This window comes from Thermobia domestica, chromosome 16, assembly GCF_964235325.1.
Source record: "Thermobia domestica chromosome 16, izTheDome1.hap1.1, whole genome shotgun sequence".
In the NCBI taxonomy this organism is placed as follows: Eukaryota; Metazoa; Arthropoda; class Insecta; order Zygentoma; family Lepismatidae; genus Thermobia; species Thermobia domestica.
In genome coordinates, this window is record NC_137469.1 from 175705529 (window position 1) to 175718735 (window position 13207).

At 38.2% G+C, this 13207-nt stretch overlaps 1 protein-coding gene across 2 annotated transcripts in view; it reads right to left on the reverse strand.

Annotated features, from left to right (window-relative positions):
* Positions 1 to 13207, reverse strand: part of Np (serine protease notopleural) — a 256460-nt gene that overhangs the window by 171409 nt on the left and 71844 nt on the right. For both annotated transcript variants that reach the window (XM_081743285.1, XM_081743286.1), the window contains exon 2: positions 9857 to 9992. In XM_081743285.1, coding sequence (XP_081599411.1) covers positions 9857 to 9959 — 103 coding nt within the window. In that variant the 5' untranslated portion in view covers positions 9960 to 9992. The remainder of the gene's footprint in view (positions 1 to 9856; positions 9993 to 13207) is intronic.

Consider the following 13207-nt stretch of genomic DNA (forward strand, 5'->3'; position numbering starts at 1 on the left):
GTCGTGACTTGTAGGAGGTGCTGTTGGTTCATCGTCTGCTTCTTGTAGTAATCTCACGTGGTGTGTAGTACTCTGACGTAAATGCATGTGCTGATGTTTACAAACAGGAGCATATGACATTGTTTGTACGCAGAAGCACGTGGTATATAACAATATCCAATCAGTTGTTGCAAACGGCCCAAAAATATTCTTTTAAGTTGATTCATTAATTATCCTGAGCTAGGCTTTCACCAAGAGATCAAAATAGTGATATCTTTATCTCTTATACAATTTACTAACAGAAAAGATATGTCACTAGATTTCAAAAGCTCTATTGCTATAAAAGAACAAGTTTCTCTTATTCTACGTCGCTAACTATGGCAGTTTCTCTATTGTTTAGGTGAAATTCATGGCAAGGACATGAGAATTGTACCCCCCCCCAAGGCCAGTGGATCATACTTTTTCAATTATAAGAAATATGGTATGGTTCATATACCAATAGCCAATGCAAACTACGAGTCATGTGTCGTGATGTAGGGACAAATGGTATTCTCTGCTGGCCCGCGTAGCGTAGTCGCTAATTCTCTCGCTTTTGGTGCGAGTGGTCCCAGGTTTGATTTCGGGTGAGGGCACTTGGTAGAAAAAATGTAAAAAGCTTTCTCAGGTCAGCCATCCTGAATGAGGTTTTCCTGGGTTTTTCTCATTCACACCAGGCAAATGCCGGGATGGTACCTAATTTACAGGTCCCAGGCCGCTCCCTTCCTTCATCAATCGTTTCTTCCCTTTCCCCGAATAGTGTGCTCGCCGAGGGATGTCATCCCTTATACATGACGGGTTAAGAGGCCATAAATGTCGAAAGCCCAGAATTATTGTACAATTTGCCTGGCTATAGTTTCTGGACCTGATTTTGATTGTGTGTGGTCTTGTAACAACGGAGTGATGCTCGTTGGCGCCTAGCCATACTGCATGAAGTGATACCCTGCGAGGGAAAGCTATATTAGTGCGACATGTTGGACCTCAAAGATCCCTGACGTCTAGCATGAGCCGATATGACTATGATATTCAGTGCTGTATTTAAGGGGAGGGCGTTTCCGGACTTAAGCCCGCTGAAATCTTAGTTACTGTTGTAAAGTAAATGAAATATCTTGCAGAATTTTCACATTTCCTGAAATAATGTTAGCAAAGCCACCTCCGAAACAAAATTGTAAATACGCCACTGATGGTATTGTTAAAAGTTCCCATCAGTCCAGGATAGAAGTGGCGCAAATTCTACGGTAATCGACTTGTTTTTACGGCAAATGAATTGTGTCGTATTGTCAAGGCGTTAATCAAGATTTATGTTCGAAATATTAACAAAATTTCTTGAGTCATTTTTGAGAAAATATTCTGAACAAAATCAGTATCCTTCGTAGATTTCTTCGGGACAAATAAGTTATACATTGTTAGATTATCAGATTATTAATGTTATAGGCTTAAATGTGCACTGGATATAAAATATATATTTAATTCTCTTTCAAACAGTTTTGTTTGAAATAAATATCTTCAAAAAATGCAAAATAGTTTTCGTGCCAATACAATACAAAATGGCCGCTCAGAAACGAACTAGAAAATCTGGAAAATTAATGAATGCTTGTTTTCAATTCTCTAAAAACAGTACAAAAATTAAAAATACTAAATTTTGTCAGCGACCTTTTAATCTGAAATTGGGTGATCGCAAATGGATCCACCCCTAACAACGTGTAACGAAATCATGTATGGATTTGCAAACGTCTTACTTTGTAGAGTACGTTCAATCTTATAGTCAAACACATTCAGAAAGATTAGATCCCGGTATCTCAGTCAAAATGTTTGTAGGTAATTTAAATTTTGTTGGTAAGTTCATTGATTTGACACATTTCTTGTTTGTTACTCTTTATGTGTGTTGGGGGAGAGGCGAGGAGGGAGTCATTGTCTCATTTTGAATTTGCACTTTCATACCTTAGTGTTCTGTTGGGCCTCACTTCATCCCCATCAATATCAAGAACCTAATTCGCACACTGACAACTTGGGTTAATAAACGAGACATTGTAGTTGGATTGCTACCCAAACAGGATTTAATGTACAAAGAAATGCATCGAAGCAGACCAAAATCATATTCAGGAAGAAATTAAATGTCGACTAACAGCAGGGGATTGGTCTTATTATTCAGTTCAAAACCTTTTGTCGTCGCGAATTCTATCAAGAAATTTGAAGCTTAAAATATATGAAACGATAATCATGCCTGTTGTTCTGTATGATTGCGAAACATGGTCACTTACTCTGAGGGAAGAATTTAAACTGAAAGTATTTGAGAGCAAGATCCTGAGAAGAATATTCGGACCCAAGACGGACAGGAATGGGGAATGGCGAAAACTTCATAACGAGAACTACGTAATTTATACGGTTTACCAAACATTGTTAGGGTCATCAAATCTAGAAGGCTCAGGTGGGCAGGCCATGGAATGGAAGAAAGTAGTAACGCTTTCGAAGTTTTAACTGGAAATCCAATCGGAGGACGACCATTAGGAAGACCTAGGCGCAGATGGGAGGACAATATTAAGATGGATCTCGCAGAGATAGGAATACAGAGTAGAAACTGGATGCAGTTAGTTAAGGATAGAAGTCAGTGGAGAGCATTTGTAAACGCGGCATTGAACTTCCGGGTTCTATAGGCCATAGAGTTAGCTAGTTACACATAACAAGCCCTATAGCTATAAGGCTATAGGAAAGATCTTCAGCGTGGTTCTGACACTAGATGAGAAATAGAGAATTTCTGAACGAGTACTTAATATGCACATTTAGTTCCTCCCTGATATAATTATATTCTCGCGTGGTGACTGAGTGTTGACTTTCTTAGCAGGAAAATGGCTTATTTTCAAGTCTTGTTACAACTGAGACATGAAGTAATTTCATGGCCACTGAACCACAAAAAGGGATCGCGAAAGACCTACTTTTATCCACTGTCAGACTACCTTCTCTCTCGCTTACACCGCACTCCAAAGTTTGCTTACATCTCAACACTGAAACTGTTTATGCCATTAAATGTGTTATGCAGAGAAAGTACATATTTAGTATTTTCTTAAGAGTAGTCATTTAGATTATGTTCCACATATTGTAAACATGAAATTTAAATTGTGATAAGAGAAAACTGTTATATTGTTAAATTTCTCTATCGGAATCTAACCTCGTGACTTAAGTAGAATAGTTACAAACGGTAGTAAATGAAGATTTCATTTTCATTCAAGGTATTTAATATAAGTTACACTCAATAATAAATTAATTTGAAAATCACATAAAAAAAAACCCTACTTTAATTTCTACGGATTTTTAAACTTCAAGTTCGCAGGACATGTCTTGCGGGGGGCTGAATGGAGTTTTCACGAGAAATAAGAATTTTCTTGTTCTAGTCAAAATTACTTATGATAATTGAAGAACAAGTTAATTGAATTTAACACTTCCTGACATCCTTGAAAATTTAATTTATAGGCTATTATAAAATTGAAAGCGACTACGTTTGTGACTCTTAATCTCTTGAACCACCCTACCGATCTTGATCAAATTTTTAACGTAAATGAGGTTCGAACCTGGGATGGTTTTTATCATGTCAATTTGACGGTACAAATTAGGGGAGAGTGGGGAGATACATGAAAATGATCAAAAATGATCGATATTAGTGCCGAGTCCGTAGTTCTCGGGGTAGCTGAGATGAACAGTGATACTTCCGATGCCGTTTAAGTCTATGCCACTAAAAACAAAAATAGTATATTTCGCGGGCACTGAAGAGATAAGAAGTTTGCATTTACAATTTTTATTTTGACCCAGCGAAGCAGGTAATCGATACTAGTACAAGATATATACGTAACTATCTCAGTGTTTTACAAAAAGCAGAAATTACCTAAATTCTAGAAAACATTTTGATCTAATAACTCTGGCCTTCTGGTAGTTACTGCTATGTTGTTCCTCTAACTATTTGTTTCATTTGTATTGTGTTATATATTATATGCATGCCAAGGTATGTCCTACAGTTTACAGTGAGAGCTGAATTATCGTAGCAATCTCCCACAGGCAATCAAACCCGGGACTTCGTAAGTTCAAGTCGTGCACGCTAGGCATCATAGCAGGAAAGAGAATTATAGTTTTCATTGGAATCTACTTTTTGTGATTTACTTTAACACTGTAAACCAGGGATGAAAATAACCACTTGCCCGGGGAGAGTGGTTCATTGACGCGGGCGAGTATTTAATATCATGCCGAAGTTAAGTAAATGATTTCTATTGTGGGATGTGGGCTAGTAAAATTTTATTACGTATTTGCATCCCTGCTGTAAACGCTGTAAACGACACTTTTAACCCTCGGACTACCAACGGGGACGGTTTACTTTGTGCCCACCACAGTATATCTTTTATAATTACTCTTCTAAGAGTTTCTTTAAAATTGCAAGAAAATGTGTTATTGCTTAACATGTATAACTAAAACATATACCTCACGGTGGTTCAAATTGAACGTTAATGTGTGTCATAAAATTTGTTTTTTGAGCACAAAGTACCCTTCCCCCCGTTGGTTTCAGATGTTACTGATATTTAGAAGTGTAACTCCTAGATGGCAGCATAATAAATAGGTGTTCACTTCAGTCTCTGTACATTTTTGAGAGTTTTTAATTTGTTTCTTTTGCGAGATATATTTAATCTTAACAGTTGGGCACAAAAGGTCTCCCCTCGGTAGTCCGCGTTACAATATACTTAGGTAGTGCGAGGGTTAATAATGCTTCTGGGGAAGAAGCTGTGAAGTGGGTTCTAGCAAAGTTCTCATATTACTGAGCGTGCTCGTATTGACGAGCGATCACAATATTTGAAGATTTATGTTGCACACTCGGTGGACTGATTGTAATAATGTGTGAATTGTCAATTTCCTTTCTTCTTCCCGTCTCTGAGATCCTCGATTCCGTGTCGCCACGATCCATCCTACTCCTAATTAACCATCCATCTTAAGGTTGTCCATAATGCGAATGTTCATGTGCTGAAAGGCAGCCATCCCGTGCAACGGAAAACCAATTGAAGAAAGCTGTACCAATTACCAGGAGATCAGTGGAATTTTGTAATGACCGCAGGCAAAGCCTGGATATCTGATAGATTGTGAAAAGGTCTGAGCAATCACACACAGAAGTCTCAATGAAAAAGAACGAACCCATTTCGTACTATACCGCAAGTAACCCGCGCGTTTTCATGGTTTTAGTTGGATTTGGATAACTTATCCAAAGCCTACTAAAACCTACGTTGCTTTCCCAACAAATTTACAATCAGTGCTGAGTATTACTAGGAACATATTTTAGTGAATATTTACAATAACGAAATGTCCATACTGTATGCAGCGGACACCAACCGAGGACCTGCTTCAAGGCAAGGCATCCAGGATTTAGGATTTAGATTTCTGGGCTTTCGGCCTCTAAGGACATTTAGCCCGTCACGTTTTGAGGGATGACGTCCCTCGGCGAGCACACAATCTGGGGAAAGGGAAGGAAGAAAGGATTGGGGAAGGAAGGAAGCGGGGTGGGACCTGTAAGTTAGGTACCATCCCGGCATTTGCCTGGTGTGAATGAGGAAAACCCAGGAAAACCTCATTCAGGGTGGCTGGCCTGAAAAAGCGTTTTACACTTTTTCGACCGAGTGCCCCCACCGGGAATCGAACCCGGGACCGCTCGCACCGAAGGAGGACAAGGCATCCAGTCACACAGCCAGGGCATCGGTGGCATTCTACAGACAGATGGAACCTAGAAAAGAGACTATTCTCTTCAGTGACATCCCAGTTCAGCCCAATGAACTAGTGTGCTTTTAAATTTTAGAAACACGCCTCTCTTCATAATACATGCTACATTATGATCATATAATAAAATGTATTACATTCACTCTTTCAAGAACTGATGTAAATGACAGAAAATACCATCGCAAAACGAGTCTCTCGTACATTGCAATTTACTTCGATTAACTTACAATCTTACATAGTACTCGTAAATTTAGCTCAGCATATTTAAAATGATAGAATTCTGTTTTCAGTTGTCAACAGCGATTACGAAGTAAAGGATCGGAATATATTTTGAAGTGATCTAGGAACTACACTCCAGATATAATTGCACTAACCATTTGCATGGCGTGTCCTTTACTTTTGGTTAATAGTTTTGAAAGATGATGATTATAATTTATGAAGTTGTGATTCAAAACTCTTTCTCATAGGACCTGCACCTGTCTGTACTTGAATACAAACATTTATAGTTAATTTAGCTATAGGAGTTTTAGACACTGATTTTAGTATGATTCTATCATTCATTATCAGTAGAGTATATTGATGGCTTGGGCTACAGGTTTGATGGCTTGGGCTACCACTAACATTTATTTATTTACTTATTTATTTATTTAATATACAACACAACAGGCTTACTGCTCAATTATAGTGTTGTGTACATACAGTAAATGTTACATACATAAAATTCTTAATTATTTCTACAGAAAATTTCTTGTTTTAAATATGATCGGAACCTGTTTTCGGATAAACTAAATACATCCACTTTATCAAACTTATTTACAATGTCATTATATAACGTACACAGTCTCCACATAGGGGATTTCTGGCTTTCGTACAATAAAATGTACCTGTATTCTCTACTCTGGTTTTGCAAGTGGGAATCCGCAATGATATTTTCGAGACCAACTCCATACAATCAATCTTACTATTTGTACATTATATTATTATTATTATTATTATTATTATTATTATTATTATTATTATTATTATTATTATTATTATTACTGGAGTTGAGATTCCACATTATTATACAGTCTTCAAAATAACAGAAAACCTTAGAATAGTAGTTCTCAAAGTAGGTTCCGCGGGATCTAGCTCAGGAATCTGCGACGAATAAAAATTGAATTGTATTACAATAAAATGGAACTCACAGTTGTTATGCAAGAAGTATTTTTTTTTAAGTTACTAGAAAGAGCGCAATTAGAAATTATATCTACGTTTGTAAATTTAAATGTTTTCCTACTTTACTAAATTTCTGCCCTGAAGCCGGTCAACCGTTATATAGGACTACATCCAGTGAGAAATTCCTTCTTTGTTAGGGTACTTTTTCATCAACTGTACCACGCATCGGAATTTCATGGATTTCATGTTCCAGTGGTGGAAAGTTCCCACCACTGGCACCAATTCCAGATTTTTATTTAAAGAAAGGAAGTAAATGTTCGTCATTCCTACGCTTATAAATATCAGGCCTATCTCCCCCAATTCTGGGATTTCTAGAAAACGATGAAAAACTCTTCCCAAAATGTGTTCTTAGATCCGCGATTAACTCTGGACTGAAATTGTGTGCGGCTAATGTAAAATTGTCTTGGAAGATAGATTGCAACAGAAAAATAAGAATGTTGCTTTAATTCAATCAATGCGTGAAAAGATAAAAAATATCAAAATGAGATATACACACAACATTAGTTTTTCTGGACAGTTCTCGTACTAGTCATTGGATTTTGGATTTAGATCTTGGACGAGTGTGTGAGGGGGAGAACGGAGCAAATGGATGTTGATTTGTGTAAATTTAAAAACTCGAAAAAATAGATACAAACAATTATCTGGGTATTTCATTGGACATATCAAGCATAGGTTTCCTAAATATTTTTAAAGAAACACGTTAATTGTTTTTTTTGAAAGTAATTTGTATAAAATATTATAGGCTCTAATGGTTTATCCATGCGTTGACAAAAATAACACAGTTACACACACAAAAGAAAAAAAAATGAAAGTTCTGCGCACCTACCCGCAGGGTACGTACTGATTTGATGTATTTTGATACACAGAATTCAAATTTTGAAACCCCAGGAGAATTGACACTGTCAATTCCTTTTTATGGGCGAAAAAAACTTGAGGGATTTTGAATAGGGAGGACACATGTTTTTCGTCAAAAAAAAAAAAAAAAAAGAACTGTCAATTGTCTCAGAATTTCGAAATTTAGATTCTACGTAAGAAAATATATCGAATCCATACCATGGGATCCCTCAACAGAACTTTTTTTTTTGTATAGCTGTTTTACGTATATCCTCCCTATCTAAAATCACTCAACTTTTTCGCCCATAACAAAAGATTGACACGATTGATTTTTCTAGGATTTTGAAATTTGGATTCTGTGTAACAAAATACTTGAATCCATATCCTGAGGTCCACTGCACAGATCTTTTATTTTCTTGTGTGTGGGTGTGAGTCGATTCAGGAACTTCAATTATAAATAAGGAACAATTTTCTGTATTTCTAGAATGGCAAACCTAAAACAATTCATTTAACGTCCCAGCTGTTTAGATATAAGTTGCTACTGATAAAGGGCTGAAGATGTAAATCGCAATAGATGAATCAATTTTGGACTTTCCATGTCAAAGTTTCAGGTATCCCAAGAGAACGAAGCTCCACACTAAAGCTAGCTTGCCCTGCTGCGAGAATCTTGTAGCTGTCATCAAAAAATCTTGGAACCTTACAATATTTCTCCTTGTAAACATAGTCTTGAAGGGGACTTGAAACAATTTTTTCATCTTGCAACGAGTCTAACCATGTGCAACTTTCTGGGTCGTCTTGCTTGCTACCTGCTATCGCCCTGCCATTGAAATAAAGAAAATAACAGTTTCGCCGCTTCCGAAATGACGGATTCTTTTGAACGGGGAAGTGAAGCGCGCCAAAATACAGATTTTTAATGAGGAGGTTCACTATTTGTCCACTAGAGTGCAGTGCTGCATGGGTGGAGATATCTTTCCTGCTTTCAGAAACTTGTAACTGTGTAAACAGCAAATAAAAAGTGGGGGTTATAAGATTTTTAATGATAGCTACAAGATTCTTGCAACATGGCAACCTAGCTTAAGATCAGTCTCGGACTGGGGAGTATAGGGTCCCGGCAGGAGCATCACTTGAGAGCCTCATCTTCCCTTCAGGGGGCTGGCTTTTCTTTATAAAGCTGTCGGTTCTTTTACACATGGTAATGGAGATCCAGGATAGGAACCGGTTCTGTTTCTTTATGGTGTTGCAATAGCTTGTCAAACGACTAACAGAGGGGTCCCAGCAGGATTTTATAAAAATCGGTCTCATTTTGGCATTCAGGGGGCCCCAATCTTTATATTGTTGAAATATATTCTTACTAGACCACAAACAAAGGGCCTCAAACAGTATTTTATAATACTGTTAGTTTCATTTAAATAATGTGATCCCAAGACTACATTCAATGCTTCGGGCACCGAACTCTGGGAACGGAACAAACTACAACTATACTACAACACAGCATACATGCTTTATTTTACTTTCTATGTTATTCAATATTCATTATGTATAATATAATATTTACAGAGAGCCTCAGCACGGATCCCTGCCCTCCTGCCCTGGCCAGTCCGAGCCTGCTTAAGAGTCTTCAGCCCGGCGAAATTAAAATACCGCTACTTTTACAGTAATTATGTGATATCTTCAAATAGATAAAAGATAATCGAAATGTGGAACAAGAGCGCCCTAGATAATATTATTTTATATGAGAAACCGTTATCACGACTCACTTATCTGCTTTCGATTTCGAGCAATTTTGAACATCGGCATTTATTTTCGCGTTTCTAAACAGCTGAAAACGGAAAGCCACTAGGTGACTTGTGATAACGATACATCACGCAAAATAATATTGTCTAGGGCGTTCTTCTTCCATATTTCGATTATCTTTTATCTATTTGAAGATATCACATAATTACTGTTCAATTAGCGGTATTTTAATTTCGCCGGGATGAAGACTTAAGATATTCCTTGCATAAACCTTAATGTGTTTTTTTCCTTTTTGTTTATTAACGGTACTTACCCCCAGATACAAATTGTGGCAGCCAAACTGGAGATGAGTGGCAATGCTGAAAGAAGAGGGAGACAAAGGCCACCAAGAGTGGGGGGGACTTGCCAAATTTCATCACGTCCACATTCAGATCTCTACTGCTTCCTCACTAAAAAAAAAAAAAAAAAAAAAAAAAGAAGAAAAAGAAATTCAAGAGTTGTCACCAGCAGTAGATGCTACATTAGAAACTCATAACGTAAACATCATAAGCTAATAACTCAATCAAAAGAAGACATTCTCTATATTTATCATCTATCATTTAAATTCTATCATTTATAAACTTCCATATTCTTATATGTAATTATCTATTTATTATACTTTTATTTTGATAATATATTCAAAATTTTCCCAAGGTTCCATAGGTATAAACTTTTGAGAATTGCATCAAATACACACAATAATTTTAATTCACATTAACAGAATAATTATCATAAGAATGCAATACTACACTACAAAACAATACAGAAACTACTTTTAGACACACTAATAAACTGCACGCATTACCGACACTCTTTGAACACCTTCAGACGGTGGTCGAAGTGAGACGGTATACGATGGTATGCCATACCGCCTCTGGTTTTTCAGTGACGAAGGCAAACCGCCTCTGGTATGCAATATTTTAGGTAACATACCCTCACTGTATTTCAACGTTTCGATAGACGGTATGTCGAATCAAAATAGTAATAAAACATACCGTCTCTTCTTTATTTCCATTTCGAACACTGCTTCCAGATGACGTATATTCCCCCTTTGTAGATACTGTGTTGTCCAAGTATGTTCCAGTTGTATGTACAAAATGTGCAAAATGAACGTGATCTCTTTGTTTTCAAACTGCTTGCTCAGAAGTGTTTTAGATATGTCATACTAGATTCTGCTTTCGGAGAATGGAACACTTTTTAACACGTGAAGCACATTTTATAAACACACACATTTGATATATTCCCCCCTCAAAAATCTGTACTAAAAGTGTTTAAACTGTTTTATTTTTTACAGGGTAGTAATGAGTGTGTTTCGGACATTTCTAAATCAATCTAAATCAGTAAAGGAAATATGCTAGACTGACAATCTTTTAGCTTACATTATGTATATCAGGCGCCCCCACAATCTTCTTCGTCCGTTAAGACTATCTGAGCTAATTTGCTGAGGTAATGTGTCAGAAGTTGTCATGAGTAAAGAAAGATTGTCAAGTCAGTGTTTTCAGTTCGATACTTTTGACACTATAACTTATCGAGTAATTCGAGTAAAGTGCAGTTAATTCGGGCAGGATGCGTAATCCAAAGCATAGATGTTCATTTTACTTCGACCTCACTCACCCTCGCCCTCGCAGTAGCAGTTGGCCCTCGCCCTCGTTCACCCTCGCCCTCGCGAATGGAATTGTCCATCGCCCTCGCGCGCCCTCACCCTCGCTATCGAAACTTGTCCTCGCCCTCGAGCACCCTCGCCCTCGCCGTCGAAGCTTGTCCTCGCCCTCGCGCACCCTCGCCCTCGCTGCCGATACGTCCTCGCCCTCGCGCACCCTCACCCTCTTCGTCGAAGCTTTTCCTCGCCCTCGCGCACCCTCACCCTCGCCATCGAAGCTTGTCCTCGCCCTCGCGCACCCTCACCCTCGCTTGCGAAGCTTCTCCTCGCCCTCGCACACCCTCGCCCTTTTCGTCGAAGCTTTTCCTCGCCCTTGCGCACCCTCACCCTCGTCATCGATGCTTGTCCTCGCCCTCGCGCACTCTCGCCCTCGCGATAGGAGTTGTCCATTATCCTCGCTCGCCCTTGCCTTCGTGCTCAAAACTTTTCCTCGCCCTCGCGTACCCTCGCCCTCATATCATTGAGGGCGAGGGTAATTGAGGGTGAGGAGGCCTCGAGAGGGCCTCCTTCGTGAGGATCAGAGCATCAATTATTCAACCTATATGTTGAATTATTTCCTTATCGTCAGTGGCGGATCCAGGGGGGCGATCGGGGCGATCGCTCCCCCCCAGAAGAGGACACTTCTTTATTTTATATATACAAATAAAACGCATCCCAAAGTTTGGAGCTCTTAAAAGTAGCTCTAAGTAGCAGTATTACAACCCACCACCCCCACCAGAAGTCCGTCCTGGATCCGCCCTTGCTTAACATACGTCCTAAAGAAAGGAAACTAAACATATCATTGTATAACTTACTGTGGAACACCTAAAATGGAACAACTGTTACAATTGAGATCTCGGTCGATAGTGACGTTTACATCATTTATCAACAGTATCCAATGCCTTTACTTCAAAATGTTCCTTGAACTACGATGCAAGCATAAGTATTCAGCCACACAAGGGCAGCTCTCATGAGGGTGAGGGTGAAATCAAGGTTTGATGAGTGGCGGTAGAGTGACTGCCGCGGACTATCTGTCAGAATTTGACAGTCAACACGTTGGCCATCCCAGATGTATGTAGCGTAATTGAGGAATTTGAAAAAATTCAAAGGGAAAGATCTAAAGAGCTTAATTTTGAAACTCCGTCAGCAAACAAATAAAATACTTCAGAACACTCATTTTCATTCTATGAACCTTAATACATACAAAAACTTTATATTTCTAAATGAAACTATATAGCGACATTAATGGGTCAATTCAAAAGAGTGGGGAGGGGTAACAATCCCCCTTTGCCCCCCTAATCGCCGCCCATGCTATGATGTGTGGCACACTTGTGCGAAATTAATAATAATATGATTAAACTGTTTACCCCCAACAAAATCCTGCTCGTTTTCTGAAGTGGCTTTTCCTAAGTTTTATATGTTTCATATATCCTACAGTTTTTTTCAGGCCTTTTTTTAAAATTTGTCCAAATTTATATTTCTCCTTTTACCACACAATCGTTCAATACTTACACTATAATGCACTATAATATTTACAATCAGTATATCATCCTGTAACGTATTTTATTCCTAATAAAAATCATTGAACAACACAACATACAAACCCTATCTCACTGGCTTGCACGCGAACCTTTGGTGAATGGGGTCCTGGGGACAATTCCGAGTGGGAGAACCTTGAACGACAGTGGATCGAATTCCGCGTTAAACCTATAGGTCCACTTCTCATATAGCCTCGCCAACGAAAGAGGACGCTAAACGGCAATCAGTCAACAGTTGCAAATTTCGGCTGCATAAACAACTTATGTCTTGTGGAACTTATTAAATTTATTTTGTTAAAGCAGCTCTTTTAACAAAATTTCAGTATTAACGTGTCAGATATTTCTATTTAAGGACAAGAAAAAACATATTTATTTTGTACCTAAATGATAGCTTTACCCACGTAGATTATAAAAGCAGAAACAATGAAAATCGATACAATAGTGACTG